Here is a 22,121-nt window from a genome sequence, read left to right as displayed (position 1 = left end):
ATGTTGTGTGTGTCACCAAACTGTCACCTTCTCATCCTGAGCATGAAGAAGTCTGACTTTAGTTCCAGGTTTTTATGTTCAGTGTTAAAGCTGAGAATATTAGAATCTGTGACACATGGTTTTATCGTTCTTGTTAAATAGGATAACATCACCTGCACATTATCTAATGTTGATCGGATTAACAATCAATCAATCAATCAGTCTTTATTTATAGAGCGCCAATTCACAACAGCGTTATCTCAAGACTCTTTCCATAAAGAGCAGGTCTAGACCAAACTCTTTAATTAGAGAGAGACCCAACGATTCAGGAATTCAACATTAAGGATTCAAGAATCCCCACATGAGCAGCATCAGATATTATATTGAGCAACAGTGGCAGGAAGAACTCCCCTTTAACAGGAAGAAACCTGGAACCGAACCAGGCTCAATGTGGGCGGCTTCTGTCAGGGTCCGATTAGCCATGTATTTAGTCCTTTTTTCATACTGAACTCACTACAAGAGACAATATGTATCTCATTTGGGGGATTTTGTTCTTGGCTGCCAAACAACATTGCATTAACACCACTATTCTCTGCAAAAGGGCAGCTGATGGAAGTGGTTCAACTCATTTCTGGCGATTCTCCACCATCCCTGAGCTGAGAGGACAAAACAGGATTGTTGGAAGTAAGTAGACACCCGTGGAGTCAGCTGCATCAGGAAACATGTCCGCTGATACATGTACAAAGAAGCTAATGGGATGCACAGAACATTTTCACTGATGGACACGCTGTACAACTGCAACTAATACCATTATGCCTCTGCTCCATTTAGGTGGGCCAGGATACCATGACAGTGAACCAGCACATACAATAATAGAGTCCTGGCAGTGGAACATCTGAATGGAATAATGGAACAAGAAGATCCAGAAATAACTGAGTGAAACAAGTGAATAGTTCTCTTATACACAGAGACAGAGAAACTGCTCAAGTGAGAACCCAAAGTTGCAGTTTTAAAACAGCATTTATGAAAAGAAAATATTTTCGGTAGAGCTCACAGCGGCCTGTAAGCATCGTCAATAATAAACCAGACTTTAACAAGGCTTTTTGTTCTTGACATGCCAAAGCGACGGAATGTAAGAATGTGGATGGCCTTGGACTTTACCATGTGACAAAACTTGGAACTAGATGTTTCATTTTTCATTGGCATCCAGATGACACTTGCACCACAGTAACACTAAATGAATAAGTATGTAAAGTTTATCACAGAACAAAGCTTTACATACGCACACATACATACACAGCATACTGTGTGTACGCGTGCACACACACACACACAAAATTTAAAATTTTACACTTCTAGTTTTGTCCATAACAACAACATAGTTCAGAAAAACATTGTTCTCCCAGTGGGGACACCGTGGGCCCCGTACTGTGGGTGTTCTCCCAGGTCTCTGGGATAGGGGTGGGGAGGGAGTTGAGGGGAGGGTATTTACATTACTGAACCCAGGGGCCTGTTGTCTTATATTCTGTCAATGCTCTTGCAAAATGAAAGTGTCTGACTGAATATAAAATCAAAATAATGTGTTTATAGTGTCTTATTTTTTGCCTCTTGGGGTTCTGAAACACATTGGTTACCTGAAACGTATAATGCCTTAATGAAATGCTATCATCCTGAACATGCCGGACAGGCTTTGTAACTTAGTGTACAAAGATTTTTATTCTTTATAATTTGAGCACATAAATTAGTAGAAGATTATTGCTACAGTGAACCTCTTTGAAGGATGTCAAAGTGATGCATTTAAATTAGACTGTCCATGGCATGAAACTTTGTCACTATTTATTTTGAACTGCATTCACAATAGTACATTATTTTAGTCAACTGAGAGCAGCCAAAGACTCTCAGTTAATGGAATAACATCCAATTTAGCATCACAAATGGAATAACATCCAATTTAGCATCACAAATAGCAATGTAAAATGGTCTCCATATATTTCAACTACTCAAAGCGCTTTTCCATCACTTCCTCATTCACCCACTCGCACATCATTCATTCAGGAGGAGTCTAAGTTCACACACTGAAGCTGCTCCAGGAGCAAGTTGGGGTTCAGTGTCTTGCCCAAGGACACTTGGACATGACCCACTCTACCTCTGAGCCACAGCCGCCCACCATTGATTCTGAGCTTTGTTGTAGAAATGATTAAACCAGTGTGAAGGCGTACCCTGCATGTCCACTACATGCTTGAGTATGCAGTGGTTGACGATATCAAAAGCAGCTAAGAGGTCCATCAAAATGAAAATGTCATGATTTCCAGAATCTGAAGATGGCAGGTAGTCACTCATTACCCTTAGGAGCTGACTCAGCACTGTTGTGCATCCTAAAACCTGATTTGTCCAAAATGTTGTGTTGATCCAAAAAAGGGACAAATTGTGAGAAGACTACTTTTTCCAGAGCGTTCTATGGAAAGAGTCATATTTTTCAGATATTGGGATTTTAGAAGTTGAGTGACATCAGACTGTGGCTTAGTTTTTTCATTAAAGGTTGGATGACACACTGTGTGTCAAAGACTGTAACATATTCTGTCTAATATGAATGACTGTTAGTTAATGTAACTGTTTGTAAAATGTGCAGTCCTCCCTGCACAGACATTTTGTCCAGCTCCACAGTAACCCAGAACTAAATCTATTAACCGTATGAGAATAGCTGCAGTAGGCACTGGGAGCTTGGCAGCTAAATTAACCAGAAGGGTTCATCCCTTTTTAATATGAAGATGCCAGACCAAAGTTTTTACATAATTCATTCTATCCCATCGTAGTGTTGGCGACAAGCCAGATCATGCCGTGGCTGATTGAGGGGAAGCAGCGCCTAGTGACTGGCAGGGAAATCCAGGATAAGCTGTATTTCAGTGAGGCTGCACAGTGGGTGCTAGCTGAGTGGGTGATGTAGGAAATCGGATGTTGACTCAGTGATTGTTAAGTGAGTCATCGATGTTGGGAAGCAGCTGCAGACAGTGCTGCAGGTGGAGCTTCTGCTGTGCCGCCATATGTGAGTTTGTGTTGTACGGGAAATACACAAAATACACACATACATATTTATTTACAGCACCCAAATATACCCAGGAAGTAATTACAATGTGTATTTTTGGAATTTGCATCTAGGGGAATGTAAGCAGCAGCAACAGGATGATGATGATAAAATGGTCATCTTCACATTAAAAGTTGGACATCTGGGAAACACTGCCCATCGACTTTGCATTTGTGCATCAAGGACCACTGCATGCAAAGTTGTACAAATACTGAAGTCCAAAAACGATGCCTGCAAGTAAGGTTTGGGGGCATGTGCCCCCCAGAAATGTTGCTACATACAATTCACGGACAATACCTTTTAATACAGAACAATACGATTCAATATATATAAAATATGAAGGCTCTAACCCTTTCAGTAGATTGCAATTCATAAACTTTGCAAAACTTATCACTTAAAGTTTTCACTTAACACTGAAAACACAGCGTATTAGTCAGTGTTTACTAATGACACATATTAGAGACAATATGAAAAAGATTTTAAAACTAATTTTGGTCAGATTTTCATGTGTTCCGGTGGTAGAGCAATAACCATGCTGTGTTATGGTAAAATAATAGTAGTTACATAAAACAGCATTTCAAAGATTTCTCATTAATGTAACACGTGCTGCAGCCGAGTCATGTGGACTCGAGTAGAGGTGGAGTGTCATGACAGTAACTTCAATGAAACATGATATCACTGAAAACAGGACGTAATAAGTGTCAGACTGTAAACTAGTAGCTTTAGGAAGCTCTAGGCTACACATTTAAATATTTTTCAAAGTGCCATGACGGGTACACAGAGGTACTTTTTTGCAGTAGACGACAGCAGCGATTGTCATTTAGGGGCAAAGGACTCCACTCTCTGCACCTCTTGATCTCCTCGCTGGCCGGGAGCGATGTGGTGTGCTGTGACAGTCACATGAGAAGTCCTTATTGGAACTGGAAAGCTCTTGTTGCTCTCTACTTGGTGTCTTAGCTCTTACTTCTTATTGCTTACACACACTGTTGCCCATAAAGTTGGAATAATTGTTCAATACCCCCAATGTTGTCAAAGCCTGAATCCACAGTTTGCAAAGGTTCATAGTGGTTTAAGTTTCACTGTGATATGTTTGGAAGAGTTTGATCAATAAAGACATACACTTTATTTATCAAGAATGAATCACATTGTCATGTGAGGTAAAAAAACATTTTATTCCAACTTTATGGTCAACAGTGTACTACGGATTATAGGGCCACAATAAGTGCTGTGTGTGTGTGTAAGAGTGTGTATGTATGTGTGTGGGAGGGGTTTTAGATTTCAAGAATAAAGTTGTAATGTTATGACAATAAATTTGACCATAAAACTCGCAATATTCCATCCGTCCATTTTTTTAAATCACAAGAGTAAAAAAAGTATAATTTTGAGGAAAAACAGGTCTATTTTGAGTCAAACATGTCAACAACCAAGAACATATGGAACATCACATCAGTCAACGGGTGGCGTGAAGTCGACCTCTACCAGCCATTTGCTCCTCTTCTGTCTTCTGATAGATAATAACATGATAATGTGATGCTGAAGTTGAAGATGAACTAACTAATGAAGTAAAATAATGACTTTAGTCCAATAACAGTCCAACTTTACACATGTGGCCTTCAGTTTTTTTTCAAATAGCCTGCTGACAGAATGAAAGAAGAACTGTGTGGGGTTCAGTTTTCGTAGTAAAAACAAGATCTCTCCCTCCTTCTCTCTCTCTCTCTCTCTCTCTCTCTCTCTCCATCTTGGTGATGTCCAGCATCTTTGCCTCATCACAGTGAAGTTCTATTAAACAGACTACAACCTGAGACCTCGGTGACCTGAGCGGTGGGTATAGGCAGTGGTTAGTGAAACGTGATTCCTATGATGGAGCTTTTTATTTACAAGAGGGAGGAATAATCTGCCTCTCTTGTTGTGTCATGCGAGGCTGAAAATAATCCGCGCGCGCGGGCGCGTGTGTGTGTTTTCCCTTTCAGGGTTTGTAGCTACAGATGTTCAGCCTCTCACTCTATCCTCTCTCTCTCTCTCTCCCCTCTTCCTCCCTCCCTCCCTCCCTCCCTGGTGTGATCAGCCAGTGTACACTACAGGCTTGCGCACAGACACGTCCCTCTCCTGCAGCCCGATGCCATGACCGAGGACGCATCCCTCCTCTGCTGAGCACCATGCGCTGCCGGCTGAGCCCTGCTGGAATGAACCGACTGAAAGGAGCTTTCAAGAGACTCACCTGTGGATTTGCGCCTTCAGGATGCCTTATATGACCAAACCTCTGATTTTACTTCTGTGTCTGGTCGTTACCGGTGAATGCCGTAAGCACGGCCACCGGGTGCGGAGATGGACCGGTACTGTGGAGACCCAAAAGCATGGCACGTAAGTGGAAATACTGAGGAGAGGGGGGGTGGTGGAGGGGAGCAAGATATGCACATTTATGCCAGAAAATCTCAGATATCCTGTAGAATACTTTCAACGGAACTGTCATTGTCACAGTCTGTCGGTTCATGTGGACATTGTATGGCTGGGGGCTTTGGAATAATGGCTCTAAGATGATTGAGAGAAGTGGATCTCCTGTTATGTTGTTTAGTTATGTAAAACATTTTTAAAAATCCATGGAAAAAGATGGAATGTATGCTTTATCTAAATTCTATAAGCCGTGGAGTCTGTTTGAAATACAACTTTCTCTCCAACTTGTTTTAATTTTCTCAGTATTATTTTAGTCATAAAGTAATAATTGTATTTACTGGTGTGATGAAACGTGACAGTTGGAGTCTGAACTTAGAGCTCTGCATAAATGAGGTGTGGCCAGAAGTGGATCTCTGCATTTCACTGGATAATAATGAATATTAAGACATTTATTGATCAACTTATCATAAAAAAGGAGTGGAAATCATAAAAAAAAAGGTTGAAATGATACAAATTAGAGCTGTATTTTCTAATAAGAAATGGACTGCTGTTAAATTACTGCAAAGTGCTCTACCAAACACTCACCCACACACATTCATACACTGAAGGTGGTGAAGCTGTCTGCAAGGCACTGAGCTGCTCATCGGTAGGAGTTCAGAAGGACACTTCTCTTCAAAAGGATATCTGTCATTTGCTCAAATGCCTAAAACAACCAGCGTTTATGTTATAAAGACCTCTAGTGGCAGTGTGAATAATGACTGATGTCAGCAGCAAAGCCGGAAGTAGTAGAGTGGTGATGAGCCTCAAACCCTTGGAGGTAATGCTCTTACTATAACGTTGTTCTTCCTCCCCAACAGTTAGCTTTGGTTTGTCCCAACAATGACCACCTTTAGCTACAACTACAATCTTTCCCCTAAATCCTTCAGCAAGTAGGGTTTTTATAGGAAATATCGTTTCGTTGTAAATCGTAATGGTCACTGACAAAAAACACCGTCCTTTTTTTGAAAGCCAGTGCCTCACAACCTATTCTGCTGCTATTTGTTGGTTTCCGGGGATTTGTGATAGTACTTGGAGAATCACAGCCCTCCCAAAAGTCAGAAAACATGGAGGTCTTCAGGGTTAGGTGTAGGCACCCAGTGCACTTTAGCTAAGGTAGGGGAAAGGTGTAACACATTGTGTCTGATGCTCCAAGTCACTGTGGACACACAGTCCTTTCCGTACTTTGGCCAAATGCTGCCATGGCATAATCTAAAAAAAAAATTAATACATTCTGTAGTCACTACAAACATATATTGTACTTGGATAACATCAGAGGAAAATAATTCAGATTTGTTGTCACTGAACATGTTTTACTTTTACTTTGAAAAGATGCAAATCAAAAACACACTTGTTAAGCAAGCAGAGCATGTAGCAGTGACTCACTCACTCACATTTGTTTGGACCGGAGGAACCCGAACCATAAAACCTGATGTTAAGTCGTTCTCACTATTCTAGATGTCAGAGTCTGATGCAGAAAACACGCTGCATTCCAATATACATGAAATGCCAAATGGACACGAGGGCAGAAAGGGCAATACATTTACCTCCTCTATTCTGCTCACTGGAAAAGGAAATGGAAAACATTTGTCGGTTTAACACAGCATGTGTTCTAAACAGCTCCACCATGATCAGTATTAGATCAACACCATACCAATGATAATTATCACAGCATGACATTCAATTCAACCAAGGACACATACATTCTCTGAAGGCGCTGCTTCAATTACAAGGTTGATCTGAGATACATTTTCATTTTGTCTACCTTAATATCATGATTTATTTCATTGTAAGTTCTCAGCTGCTGACATCTTATGTGTGGTCTTTTGGGAGTTTGGAATGCACACTTTGACTCTGGTCTATAATACACTAGAACACTTGAGTAGGAGAAAAAAATAGGTTGCAAAAAGGATCTATTTGCAGTGCTTGTTCTCCATTGTCACAGCAGATTGAAACAGTATTCTCCAGTGTTGGCGCAGTGCTTTTTATCTCTTCCAAACCACCATCCAATCCTAGTCTTTCAGTTCAATACCCTCTGACTGTGAATGTCATCTTCCCCCAGCTCCTTGGCGAAGAAACCTCCAGATGTGACCAAGTCTCGCAAAATGAAGACAGAGCATCTGCTCAAAGTAGATGATCATGACTTCACCATGAGGCCTGCATTTGGAGGTATGTTCCCGACATTTTTATGGATTCATTTTGTATGTATGCAGGCATTTATTCATGACAAACACACACTGACACAGGTTCAAGGTCTACTTTTTAGAGAGGATTTCATATAAAAGGACATCAGAAAATGCCTTGAATTCCAGGGCTGAGAGAGAATGTTACAAGTGACACTGTTAACGCTGTGCTACATTACTGAGAAATTTTTCTTTAAAACATCAATTTTATAAGCACATGCATGAAGGAGCGCAGCACTTGCCTCACAGCAAGAAGGTTCCAGGTTCAAATTCAGCTTTGAACACGGGATCTTTCTGTGTGGAGTTTGCATGTTCTCCCCGTGCTTGCGTGGGTTTTCTCCAGGTACTCCAGCTTCCTGCCACAGTACAAAGAGCTTGAGAGCTTGAGTGGTTGTCTGTCTCTGTGTGCTGGCCCTGTGATTGGCTGGCGACCAGTCAAGGGTGTACCCCACCTCTCGCCCAAAGTCAGGGATAAGCGGTATAGATAATGGATGGATGGTATAGATAATGGATGGATGGGTGCACGTCGGAAGCAGCAGTGACACCAGAAAAAGTGGTTATGACTCTGAATGTGTTGTTATTTTATTTTGATGATGTTCATTTATTTCAACATCACAACTTACAAACTTGTTATTCATTTTTTTTTAATTATATTTTCATTTTCTGTACTATCTTCATATAATTAAGTACAATTCTCTTATTACCCACGTAATAGAAAACACAGACTACATCAACAAAAAAAACACACTTTATTTTAATTTGATTACACAATAAATTATGTGATAACATTTTGTCAGACCTGACAAATTTCCTCCAATGCCGCAGAAGTCATTATGCTCACTGAGTAGGGTTTGGGGAAGTGGGTAATCCTCCTAATGACAAGTAAATGGACCTTTCTCTACAAAAACTGGTTGAGTGCTCCTTTAACCCTGTATTGGATGTGATGTCTGGACCTGCATGAAGACAGGGATGGAGGAAACAGGCAAGTATTTGGGTGATGAAAAACGACTTGCATGTCAGCACTTCTGTCTGCCCTCATGTCTCATAACTGATTGGTCTTTGGTGTCCACAGCCTCTGATATGTAAGGCTCTTTGATGTTATACCAATTTAAAGTACCCATCCCTTTCCTTGGAATCATCTCAAAGCGTGAAGCATCTCTGGCCTAGACCGTCCACATTAATCCTCCTCGTCACCAGGTTGTGAGTGCAATTAGCAGGCTTGTTTTTTGTTCTACGTGATCATGAGAAATACTAGATCTAAAGCTTTTTTTCAGATTGACGGTGTCACTAATCTCCTGTTCTTGGTTTTTAAAATGAATTTCTCAGTGTGGCAGATGCTCAAGCATTAAGGAGTTGTTCTCCAATTTATAAAGCTTTTGAAATATCCCACTGGTGACGCTTTGTGTGTCTGTCTAAGGAGTGCAAGTTCACAAGCTGTTTCATGGACTTGGTTTCAAGTTGCATGTCTTCAGAAGAGTTCAGAAAGTAGCTCAAGGCAAGGCCTTTGTTGATATGCGTAGAAGTGCCTGCCCCCTTGTATCTCCTTTGAGCAATCAAGTGAAACTGGTAGGATCTGCTCAAAACTTGACCTAACTTTCATCATGATATCTGGATACAAAGACAAACCCACATCTCTGAAATCGGGTGGGCAAGGAATATCTCTTTTTCTGACTCTTCTCTCTCTGAAGTTGGACCTCGTTAGGAGCAGAAGATTAAGTCACCGCTAAGTGAGGTCGCCTCTCGCCTGTTAGAGCGATTGTTGCTTCGGAGAAAAGACAGAGCACAACAGGAGGTCACAGTGGAAATGGGACTAAAAATAGCTTGGGTACTGGCACAAAGTCCCAGCAGAGGATAGGCAGCTCTAGTATAAAGCATTACGCTAGCATTAGTATAAAGAGTCTCGTATTCCACTCCGTTTCCCTACAAAGGGCTGCCCCCTCCAGATGTGTTTAAACCCTTAGCTTTTTATAGTGAATAATACTTCAACATAGTTTTCCCACCAAAACACATCAGTAAGCTACTGGTTTAGCGACATCAGACTGACAGAGGCTGAAAACTGAAAATGCTCCTCGTGTCTCAACGTATTCAGAGCACAAAGAGCAGATGGGACACACACACACACACACACACACACACACACACACACACACGCACACGATAAAGTCCTATTCATCAAAGTTATAACTGAGAAGAACTCACTGGGACAAGTTTAGATAAGTATTTAAAGGAAGAATAAAGAAAGACGACAACAATGCTGGTTGAAATGTCTGTAAATTATAGTTTCAAGTAAGTTCCTGTAGGTTGTTAATAAGGCAGTGTATTTTGAGTGAGTAATGGATCGTGGGAGGAGAGAGAGTTCTGCAGTTATTTGGGGGGGGGGGGGGGGAGAGAGCTTGGGCTTAAACTTCAGAGTGTCACCAAGGGGAGATATCTTCTTATAATAACATTAGCAGCATTTTCTGGCTTCAGAGATCTAAATGAAAACAAATCCTGTACAAACATTTTATCATTTCATTCATTTTAGATGATGATAGACACTGTTCAAACTCAAGAGATGAAATGAGTTTTCTTGATGCTAAAAAAACCTGCGTAGGCCTACTTTTCCAGAAAACTGATCAGGAATCAATAAGGGAATTGATAAAGAATTGACTTGATTAGCAAAATCGCTGATGGAATCGGCATCAATAAAATCTGATCCCATTCCTAGACAGTGATGATGAATATCTCCATCCTCTCAGCCCACCTTAGGCCTAGAGTGGGCTTAAAGGGGCTCTCAAGTAATATGGTGTCGTACTTCCATCTTTGTGGAACTCTCATGATTCACATATATGTCAAAAATAGTCCAAATCAACATGGTGGAGTCTAAGAAATCCTGACTTTTAGTCCGTAATACGTCTGATGAGACTGTTACATATGGTACATGGCCGTGCACATACGCGTTCAAAACGATCTGGATCAGATGCTGCATGTCCTTGAGTGGACAGAAGGGGGTGAGTGTGGCTAACGTGTGGGGTGTATTATTGCTCTTAATCCCCAGTAAAATAACACATTAAGCTTGTTGTTAATCCATGCTAAAGGGAAAGAGAGAGAAAGCCCATCGGCCAGATCATTTGATGTATGGGCTTGGAGTGAGTCATGCTATGATCTGTTAACTGTATACCGAAGCCACTGTGTGCTTTTCAGAAGATGTGGTGGCTTAGCAGTGTTGAGGATTTACTAGAGGTCAAAAGTCAAAGGTGGGGGTGTTTCATGCAGCCTATTACTTTAATATATGCTCCACCCAGTCCTCAATGGCACACTGCTGTATTCAGTGGAAGTAGTTCCATCTTAGAGTGAGAAACATCTCAGTAACACAGAATGTGTGAAACTCACAAACTGTTTTAGACCTTCTAGTGACTACCTTCTTTCATTTTATATGAATAGTGGAATATTAACAAAGAATTAGACGACTACAGATGACTAGCCTCTTTTAGCAGCACAAGTGCAAACTGCTAGGTCTTGGACTACATACACTACTCACAAAAAGTTAGGGATATTCGACTTTCAGGTGAAATATATGGAAAATGTAAAAAGTGAATGCTACAGTGATATTATATCATGAAAGTAGGGCATTTAAGTATCAGCATGCAATGGTAATTTTATTCATCTTAAACAATTTATTGAAAGAAAATCTAACAACAGTGGTAGGTATACCACAACAAAACATTTTCAGTGTCTCAATAAATTGGGATGTGGCCAAAGGACGTCCACTCCTCTCCTTTCTGTGACTCTTCCAGTCTCTCTGTATCACTGTTACAACCTCCTGATGACACTCTGTGACCCTCTAAGCTCAGTGAACACCTCCGTCTGAGGACTTCCTGTTTGAAGCCTCCAGTGTTGAGGTGCTGCTGATCAACTGTTAGGTGTCGTCTTGGTCTCATGATGTCAGAATGTGAACAGCACGATGAGGAGGACTGTTTAAATACCAATTCTAACTGAAGCAGGAAATGTATTGGTGGATTCATGGATTAAACCTGTTGTGAATGTTGCTGTTAAGCTTCTTGTTAGAGAACAGCAACTTGGGCAAAAAGTACTGAAACACTGAACAGTTGGACATGTGCATTCAAAGGTTTAGAGAAGGTCACATTAAGTTCACCTGGAAAGGTTAGAATGCATTTAAGGTTCATCCTGAAATTTCACCTGAAAGCCGAATATCCCTAACTTTTTGTGAGTAATGTAATAGATCAGCCAGCCATATCACAGGTATCATAGCTCTAGAATATCACATTATGTGACTATAATGTATTGATTAAGATGTAGTAGGAATTGATACACGATGGTTAGTATGACAGGAGTGTTGATCAAGTATGTAACCTATCAATAAGCATGAAATAAAGGAACCAAAATATAACCGAATATCACGTTTTATACTCTGTTTTAAATGTACAATCTTTTACACTTTGTTTAAAAGATGCAGTAAGAGGAAACCCGAATCTGATGGTATAAATTGGAGTAAACACTTTGTATTAGAAAATGCAATAAGAAGAGACCAGGAACGTCATGGTGTGAGCTGAAGTGAAGGTGTTGTCTAAAAAGTGTTAAGGAGAAGTTGGAACCTAATAGTGTCTGGAGATGGTGCTATAGGATGATGGAAAATTAACAGCTGCCATGTGGAAGCTCACAAGGAAGAACAAAGTGATCAAGTGACAAACTGCTCCTTATAGAAGGTGGTATCATTTAATTGGTTGGGGACAGATGCTAGGGGGGGGCAGGCAGATGCAGATTTTTGGGTTATAAAAGATGGAACCTTGCATTGAACTTTAAGAATCCATCTGATTAATATATAGATCAGTGTAGACGGATTCAAAATCTACCAAAAAAAAATGTATTCATGCTGATTTAAACATATTTTCTGGTTGAAGAGTTTTATTTATTCATTTTTTTAATATTTGAAGAATTATTCTGTTACTGCTTCCGACTTGTTTCCAGTCTTAGTTTGCCCTCGTTTATAAAATGTGGCAGCGGAGTGACTTTGCTCCACAAACAGACACAGCCCAGTGTATAACACACATTTTCTCCCAAAATAATAACTGCTGGCAGCTTTGTGCTGCCTCATTTGAATGAATCTCCCACATGTTGGCGTCTCCCCTCCCACCTGCACACTGTGTCGTGCACCACATTACCACACGGACAAGAAAAATGAATTTCAAGGTCAGGAAAATACCGAACTTGTCCTTCCCCCTTGCTGTTCTGGTGGCCACACCAGATACTGACTGGTTTTCTGACACCCCCAACAAAGCAAAACTGCACATTTCAGAGTGGCCTTATATTGTGGCCAGCCTAAGGCCCACCTGTGCAGTAATCGTGCCGTCTAATCAGCATCTTGGTATGCCACACCTGTGAGGTGGGATGGATTATCTGTGCTCAGTAACACAGATTTAGACAGATTTGTGAACAATATTTGAGAGAAGTGGGTTTTTTTTTGTATGTAGAAAATGTTTTAGATGAAAAATGGGAGCAAAAACAAAAGTGTTGCGTTTATATTTCTGTTCAGTATATTTCCTAACCCCTCTACATGCGTGAAGGACTGTGCACTAAACGTCTGTTTAGATGCTGAACTGCATTTAATTGCCTAACTTCTTGTATTCAAGCGTGCTATAAAGGTGAATCTAATCTAAACTGTCTGCTGCCTGATCTTGTCCTTGTGCCAAGAAAATCAGTGTGATTTTATTTGTATCATTATTATTATTATCATTATTATTACTTTTGTGTTTGAAGTTTATTCTTATTCTTTTGGAGCTGTGTGTAACAAAAAGCAATTTCCCCCTGGGGATTATTAAAGGAATTCTGATTCTGATTCTGATTCTGATTTGAAAGGAGTCAGTCATAATGACAAATCTGCAAAGAATTAGCAACGTTACAGTTCTACTGAGCTCTGCAAAGCTTTTTAGCCTTTTTTTTAGCTCATTGTTTTGGTTTTACCTCTCACAACACCACTCTCAGCAACCTAATTTGGAGCAAAATAGTCTGAACACTATCTGCCCAGCACTGAACACCAGCAAAGTTAGCAACTAGACGGTGAACATAGTGGAGCATTTAGCTCAAGAGGCAAAACAAGACTGACTGTAAGACTTCACTGCAAAGCCAGAAACAGCAATACTAATGCTGCTTCATGTCTGCTGGATGTGTGAACGGGCAACTGTCTGTTGAGAAATTTGGTGTAGTCCTGATGTCACCTCAGGACTGGCTGCTGTTTCATTAGCTGCTGTACCTCAGCGCTCAGATAGATCCTAAGTAAACCCATAAGAAGAACGAACGACATGTGCATCATGTCATGATAACTGTTGGTTTCAACCTTATCTGTGACATCCATCAACTCATCTTTTTGCCTAATTAGCTGTAAACTCTGCTCTCTACAAATAATGTCCATTCTTCAGCCCTGCTGGGCTTGTGGAGAGTGGTGTTGTTTAAGTTTGCCTTGCCTATCAACATATATAGAGAGTGAGACACATGACATACATTTGTCTAACACGTTTCTTAAGCACATTGTCCAGGATTCACAGGGGTATTGAAAATTGAATATTATATTAATAATTATGTTGTCAGTAGTGAATAATCACCTGAAATTAGGAATCATTGTGTTTTCATTAGTTTTCGGATGAGTCCTTTATATCTACATTGGCAGCGGATCCTCTTTTACAGAGTCCGCCATGTTGCACCACCATGTTTCTATAGTAGCCTTATGTAGAAGTGGCAGCTTGACTTTGGTGGCGTGAATGCACTGGCTGGAAGATGAAGCGGAAATCTGGGATTTATTTTTTTCCACAAACAAATGGACAATAAATAAATAAATGACAAATTTGAGAACCCAAAGTTCGGCAAATGGAATTCACACTTCTTATTTAACACAAGAAGAAGCCCCACAGGTGAATCCTCAACAGCCACCGTAGCTTCTCCCATATCCTTGGAAAGGGAGGGTGAGGCGAGGGTAATTCTTTACACTGGACCACGAACTTCCATCGATGCATCACTGGAATGCACAGAAAGCCATAGCAAATATTATATTGTATTTGACTCTTTAACACTCACATTACAAATGAAATGATTGAATTTCATCCCCCGCAATAACATGGCATGACATCCACTAAACATCAGGGCTGTGACTGCCGCTGCCATAGTTTGATGTCAGAACTGTGGAGATACAATTAGAAGATTGTATCAAGCTTACTACATCAAAGGAAACCATGATGATCCATTGATTTAAGCTCACTATTGCTTCATTTTTTCAAATCAAATTACATGCTGTCACTTTTTAATCTGTGCATGGCTAAATGATTTATGCATTGGCATGAGAAAAAGGTTCATCTCATTAGATGTCATGAACAGCAGAAATGTGTCATTTGCTTTATCCCAGAGCACTAAAGCGACATGCCATCCCTGCGTGTCATCTGCGAGAGGACATGAGCCCAGGGCAACGTCCACAATTTTTGTTTCCTTTTTTTTGTAGCTAAAGCTTTAAGCAGTGCTCACTGATGGATGGGTCAGTAGCACCCAGATACCATCTGGAGATGTCGGCTTAATTTGAGGTGACTGGAGTATAGCTTTAGCCGCTAGCTTCACCCAGTGTAATTCAGCTTGACCGGCATTGTTAGCCTAGCCTAAGTCTGTCTAGCTGCATGGCAGGCCCCACTCCAGCAGTGATGAGCAGATTAAGCTGGCAGTGGTTCCTCCTGCTTACAGCTTAGATTAGCACAGGCATCAATCTGTTACGCCATCAGACAGCTGTTACCCTGCAAATGACACTTTGTCCCAGCTGAAGAACAGAGACATAAATGAGAAGAGGTCCAAAACTGGCTGTAAAAGTGCATCCAGTGTTGGTGAATATCTGGTGAATGGTGATGGTGAATATTTTCCTATATTAACAGAAAATTCAGCTTTTTATCAGCTTGGGCGTCACTCATACTGACAAATGACTATGAGTATTCAGTGTGTATCCTCATGTATTTGTACTGAAGACACTAGACACAAAAATGTCCCTGGACATGTCTGTTTATTTAATTTAGTTTTTGAAAATTTCATTGATGTTCCTGCAAATTTGATTTATGTCCCTGGCGTGTGAGAATAACACCCAGACCGACAAATGCAAATGCTTGTGCAGTAAAGCTCAAAGAGAATTTTCACCAACTCTGCAGTTCCTCTCAGCTTTAGGGAGCCTCTATGATCAGAATCTTTTAGCTCATTGTTTTGTTTTTATGGTGTAAAAGCTCTGATAAATCCTCTGTACACTAAAACAGACAGTTCGAGAGCAGCTGGTGAACATAATGAAACATTTAGCGGCTGAAAAGTCAGACATTTCCCTCATGAGCCGTAAAACACAGTGCAGTGCGTCAGCTGTTGTTAACACACTCAGGAGATAAACAAGCATGGATGTATGAAGGGGAATGCAGAGGAAGAAAAGAAAGATAAATATATGAATGCAGCCTCAAGTAGTTTGCTGCAAATAAAGTGTTTTACTTGTTGCATAGACTGAAGAGCCTGCATTTGTTAGAAAATAGGCAACTTCGTGATAACAGCTTTAGCGTATGTCAATGTTGTATTTCTAATATGTCTCACAGCCTGCAAATGGCAAAATAAATAGTAGTAGTAGTTCTGCTTGGTGCTGTTCTGAAGCCTTGAGTTTTTTTGAGGCCAGAAATTACCCTTGGTTTTATTTTTCCTACCTGTATTCCGCAATGGCTCCCTTCTGATTGGTTAGGTTTAGGCGTGATCAGCAACCAAGGACACTTCGACATGATTAGAGGAAGTGAGGATTGAACCACCAAGCCTTTCACTCTACCTCTGAGCCACAGCTGCAGCGTCAACCTGAGAACTCAGTGTAATGCAACTTGAGAAATAACATGCAAATAGACAAAATACGATCAAATTAAGAACACATCTTCATTAATTTGACAACACATGCTCAGCATTTAGAGAACATGCTGCTGTCAACAGCTTTGACACCCGTGTTGTTACTACAGTTTGTGACTCGTGAAGTAATTGAGTTCAGGTCCATGTATCATTCATATTCAATCAGTTATTTAATTCAATCTGGAACTTTTTTTTTGTGGAAAAAGACTGAAAAATAAGTGTTAATCAAAGATAATTACCAGGTACATCAGCGACAGACACACTGTGGCCCCTTATTAAATAGGTGTGATGAGAGATAAATAGCATTTCCTACAGGTTACCCATTTCCTGCGTTAAATCTTTCATCCTCAACAACATATATCATTAACTGTGGGAGTGAAAATAATTGCTGTATGACTTGATGAGACTTGATCAGCAGCAACTAACCCTAGGTGTCTTCGTCGGTTCTATTTGTGACACTAAATCTGCTCAGAAATCGTGAAAATCAAATAAAAGAATTCTACTTTTTCAGCCGCCACTTTTCATGCATGTGGAGAGCAGAAGCAGCAGAAGTCAGAAGTCCACAACATCAACATGAACAAATGATAGCAGAATGACCAGTAACTTCATGAGGGGCCGAGGCCATGCCATGTCCAATACTAACATCGTCAGTGCTTTTCTAAATGTTAGAAACGCTGTGCACGTGTAGTCAAATGAATGAAAATATTTTCTTAATTTATTCTTTTGTTTTTTTTTATTTTTCTTAAGTTCCAGTGTGTTGAGCTCTCAGGGCCACCATACGAATCAAGTCAGCATTATAAAATAAAAAACGCAACATACAGTGGCTACTTCAAGCATGGCCAGCATTCTGTACATCAGTGACACCAAAACAACAGCATGTGTTGCATTTTGCACTGCTGTGGTGGTTACCGGCATGGTTTCAGGCTTGAAAACAACAACTCAATTCATTTATTACAGTTAGTTCTTCTTTTTTTTTTTGATCTTTTGGCTGGACAGTATGCTGCTCTCGTCTGCTAAAATGAGGGTGTGGCTGTGCCTGTTGCAGGGTGTCGACGACTGCTGCTTGTACGTCTTGATCTTCAGTATTTTGACCTTATAGCCAAAGCTAGTACAGTTGAATGTACAGTTGCTAGTACAGTGCACACTAGCCCAGACTTACATTTTGAATTTAATTCAAAATTCAAGACCTGCTGTCACTTTGAGATTGATTTATAGGTCTTTAATTCAACTAAACAACTAAATCTAAGTTATTCATGTTTTCTGTCACTTTTTATTGCTTGTTTACATCAGTGACATTTGAGAACATGCAGGAAAGCAGGCCTGTGAGCTCCAGATTGATCAATGACAAACACAAAATTGTTTGTTGCCGTCGTGAATGTGCTCGGTCTAATAAACCAAGGCCAAGTGTCACGACTGTTAGCATCTCTGAACATTTATTGAACAAACAATTTTTCATACATATGCAGTGGCACAACTAAACAGCCTTGATAACATCCTTGTCTGTTTGCTTGGCTGTGTGGAAAACACCAAATAACAGAGTAGGAGGAAACAGAAATGTATTTGTATGAACAGCCAGAAAAGAACATTCAACAACGTGTAAACATTGAAACCCCTGATCAGTAACCCTATAACACTGCTTTGAGGCAAAGTCACAGAACCCCACTCAGAAATATGGCAGTTTAATTTCCTTCTCCTCTGGTCTGTAGCCAGTAAATCACAATAGTTATTGTCTTCTGGAAAATTGGACATACAGGTTACATTTCAAATTTCAGTTCCTCCAGCCTATTCAAGTGTTCAAGTGAAATCGATGTCTACAATGTGCTCTATATGTCTATTGGAATCTTCTGTCAATGGTATGATGGTTCAAAAAGTGACATAGCAGCATTCTGAGTGGGCCAAGTTGTGCGCAAGAGTCAACCTTTTCTCTCTCAAGTACACACACCATGTCTTCATCTCTGTCCTTGTCTCAGTCCTCTGTCCTGACATTTGTGCCACCATAATGCATAAAGTTGCCTGTTTGCACGTTGGCACAGATTCACATGGTGGATTAGCTCACATTTCTGTGGGTCTGGCAGTGTGGCACCGCTAACACTTGTTCATGGCTGGATGTCAGATTGAGTGGGTCACACTGTCTTCACAAAATGTTCAGGAAATTATTCAGTGAAAATCAACACTATCATTGAAATGTCTCTAAAGTGACTGACAGCTGCCTCACTGTTTTATTTTTAGCCAAAAACATAGATAGATAGATCATCAAAGGGCCTGAGGAAAAATAACAGGCTCTGTCCCTTTTTGTAGAAGGCATCTGTATTCAGGGACCAGTCCAGTTCGTATTTGTAGGATTGCACCACCTATCCTTTCCTTGAATGTTGACTGGATGAAGTGGGGGCTTAGACCTGCGAAAGTCTACGACCATCTCCTTGGTCTTGGAGGTGTTCCGTAGGAGGTCCCAGAGACATATTTCCACATCCCGCCGAACTGTGGTTTTCCTGTCAGGTAATCCAGGAAGTGAAGGAGGGACCCCCCCCCCCCCCATCTTTTCGAGCTTGTCTCTAAGCATAGAAGGTTGTATGGTGTTGAAAGCACTCAAAAACTCAAAGAGCATAATCTTCACATAACCACATGGCTCATCCAAGTGATGCTCAGCCCGGTGAAGCATGTAGAGGTCAGCATCTTCCACCCCCCCACCCCACCCCCCATATTTTCCTGGTGCCTGAACTGTAGCGGGCCGAGTGCATCTCATCTTCACGCTGTGGTCTCAGGAGGCTGAGAAGCAGCAGTCTAGCTCGGTTGGCCGAGACATGGTGTTTTCCACAGAACCGGAACCCTCCCTGTCTGCAGGTTCAGGTTGAGGATCCTCTGGAGAGGCTCTGCCATTTGGGCTGCAAACACTTTAAGCAGTCTTTGGACATACACCATCCAGCTGCTTTTTCTGGATGCAACCTCTCAAGCTCCACCCTCAGCTCGGTGAGGTAGGAGAAGCAGCTACAGTGTTGGCATGTCAAACCTATTGTACAACTGCTTTAACTCATTGGCCCTGTAATCATCACCTGCTGCTGTCTGAGTGTCCTTCTGCTTGAAGCCAGTGGTAGTCCTCATACGCCTCCACGCTTCTTTGGTGTTGTTGTGCTGCAGCTTTCTCTCCACTTTCCTTTTGTAGACATCCTTGGCCTGCTTTAGACTCCTCTTTGGCTTTGTTGCACTTGCTTGTGCTTCTCCTAGCTTCCATCCCTAAAGGCCTCCTTTTTCTTGTTGAGGAGTGTCTTAATGTCACTGGTGAGCCAGGATTTATCATTATTAGAAAACAGCGTACAGTCCTTGCTGGTACAACTGTGTCCCTACAGAAGTTAATGTAGTCTGTGAGAAACTCTCTGGCCTCTGGTGTCCACTTCCTGAATGTGCGGGTGGTTGCAGGCTCCCTAAGTACACAGGACTTGCAGGAAAACTTCAAAAGGACCAGGTTGTGATCTGATCCTCCAAGTGGAGGAAGGGCTGAAGTAGTGATTCCTCCTTTACATTTACATAAAGCAGATCAATTGTCCTTTCCCTTGTGGGACAGTCAACATACTGTGTAAAGCCACTCAGAGGGAGGTGAGGCTGACATGATTAAAATCTGCTGATATCACAATGAATGCATCAGGGTGCTTGGTCTGTATCCTCCACCAACAGTGGATGATGTCACACAGGGCTCAGCTCATGGTTGAATGTTGACAACAATGGTGACGATGGGAGAAAACTCCCTTGGTACATAGTAAGGTCTGAGACCGACTGTCAGCTGTTCAACAGCCTGACAGCAGGTCTTCTCCTTTACAGTGATGTGACCAGGGTTGCACCATCTGTTGTTCACAAACAAAATCAGTCCTCCACCTTTGTTCTTTCCGCTCCCTCTGGCGTCTTCTCGTACCACTGTGAAGCCGGGTAGATCCACTCAGGAGTCAGGGATGCTATCATTCAATCAGCTCTCCATAAAACACATTACACTGCACCCACGGAGCTTCCAGGTTCTTCACAAATGCTCGTCGTACTTATTAGACAGAGAATTGACATTTCCCAAAATAATCAATGGTAAAGCCGTCTTATATCTCCTTCTCCTAGCTGCTAATTTAGCCTTAAGCTTAGCACCAGCTCTATGCCCATGGTACGGCTTCTTCAGCTCAGCCGGGATGGGGTGGTATATATCAGTTTCCTGAGCCCCAAAGCTATGATTGCTATCCAGCTAATGGATATGCTCACACACAAACTACTGAAACGTATGTCATTTATGAAATCAAGACAGAATCATGACAGGTGGCAGTTAAAAATAGTTAAATATCTTTTGTCATGAATGTTTCATGAATTTATGTGGAGTGCTTCTCACCAGCAGTGTTATGTGTGTAAAAATGTGTGTGTAAACAAAGCAAACAAGATAACCAGCTAACAAATAATGCAGTTGATGAAATGATGAAGGTGAATGTAGTTTTTTGCAGAATGCATGTGGGCGCTGTGATTACAGTTGTCGTCTCCACTTTACTCATTGATTTGATGACATTTAAGAAAATCATTTAAGAGAAACTGCAATTACATGCATGCATAAAGAAATCCTCCACATTGAATAAACAGTGAGTGGTTATTATTAAAGATGTCTTTGAATTAGTGATCAAATCACTTTCTGTACTTTTAGCGTTTAATGTCTTTAAAATACATGATCCATGATCAGTTCCTCTGGATGAAATTAAAAAATGTTCTTTATTTGATAAAAGTATCCAACCACCTGTTAAAAGGCATCAGAATACAGGAAACAACATTGTCCCACCCACATTTTCAATGCTTCCTACAACCAAGGGCCACTGTGAGAGCAGGAAACCATGTTTGTCTAATGTGACAAGTGCAACACACTTGATGCCATTGTTCCAGTAAGTGAAGAATAATCCCAAATACAGTTTGTTTGAAGAGCTTTGGTGACTCTAATCTGGCATTCAGTGTCTCTGTTAATCTCTTTGGATTAAAAACTGTATAGATAAGTGATGCAAAGTGGTTCAAAACGCTTTTAAATCTTGCCTCTACTTTAGCTTAATCTATGTAGTGTGTGCATGCTGGTGATATGTGAGAGGGCCACGCGTAATGTTGTTATCTTTATGTAGAGGTCAGAGTGATGGCAAAGAGGTAAGAAACATTAACAAGAATCCAGTTACAGTAAAGCACACTGAGATGTAGTAAATAGAACACCGGTGCCTCCTATAGATACAGTTCAGGTACTGTAAAAGAAGGAGGTAACGTATAAGACCTGTGTACGAACATAACCCTGCAATAAAATATATTATAGAAACACTTGCTACCTCCGACTTTAAGGCCATGACTGACTCTCCCAACCGCTTCATGCTCAGCTGCACCCCAACGCATGAGGAAAGTCAAGGTCCAACAGAACCGCATTGTCTGCAAAAAGCAGAGATGCAATTCTGAGGTCTCCAAACCGGTAAATTCTCACCTCGGCTGCGTCATGAATATCACAAACAGGATCGGTGACAACACTCTCTGAGAACATGCTTGACTTTTTGCCGAGAATGTGGACACATGGCTCGTAGCAA

At 41.0% G+C, this 22,121-nt stretch overlaps 1 protein-coding gene across 1 annotated transcript in view; it reads left to right on the top strand.

Moving 5' to 3' along the window:
- The first annotated feature begins 5,244 nt into the window (after positions 1-5,244).
- gabrr2a (gamma-aminobutyric acid type A receptor subunit rho2a) overlaps positions 5,245-22,121 on the top strand; it is a 41,336-nt gene continuing 24,459 nt past the window's right edge. The window contains 3 exon segments of the mRNA XM_070841993.1: positions 5,245-5,296; positions 5,299-5,422; positions 7,551-7,657. Coding sequence (XP_070698094.1) covers positions 5,245-5,296; positions 5,299-5,422; positions 7,551-7,657 — 283 coding nt within the window.

The sequence above is a fragment of the Pempheris klunzingeri genome, chromosome 13 (genome assembly GCF_042242105.1).
Source record: "Pempheris klunzingeri isolate RE-2024b chromosome 13, fPemKlu1.hap1, whole genome shotgun sequence".
Classification (NCBI taxonomy): Eukaryota; Metazoa; Chordata; class Actinopteri; order Acropomatiformes; family Pempheridae; genus Pempheris; species Pempheris klunzingeri.
This window is presented reverse-complemented; position numbering and strand designations above follow the sequence as displayed.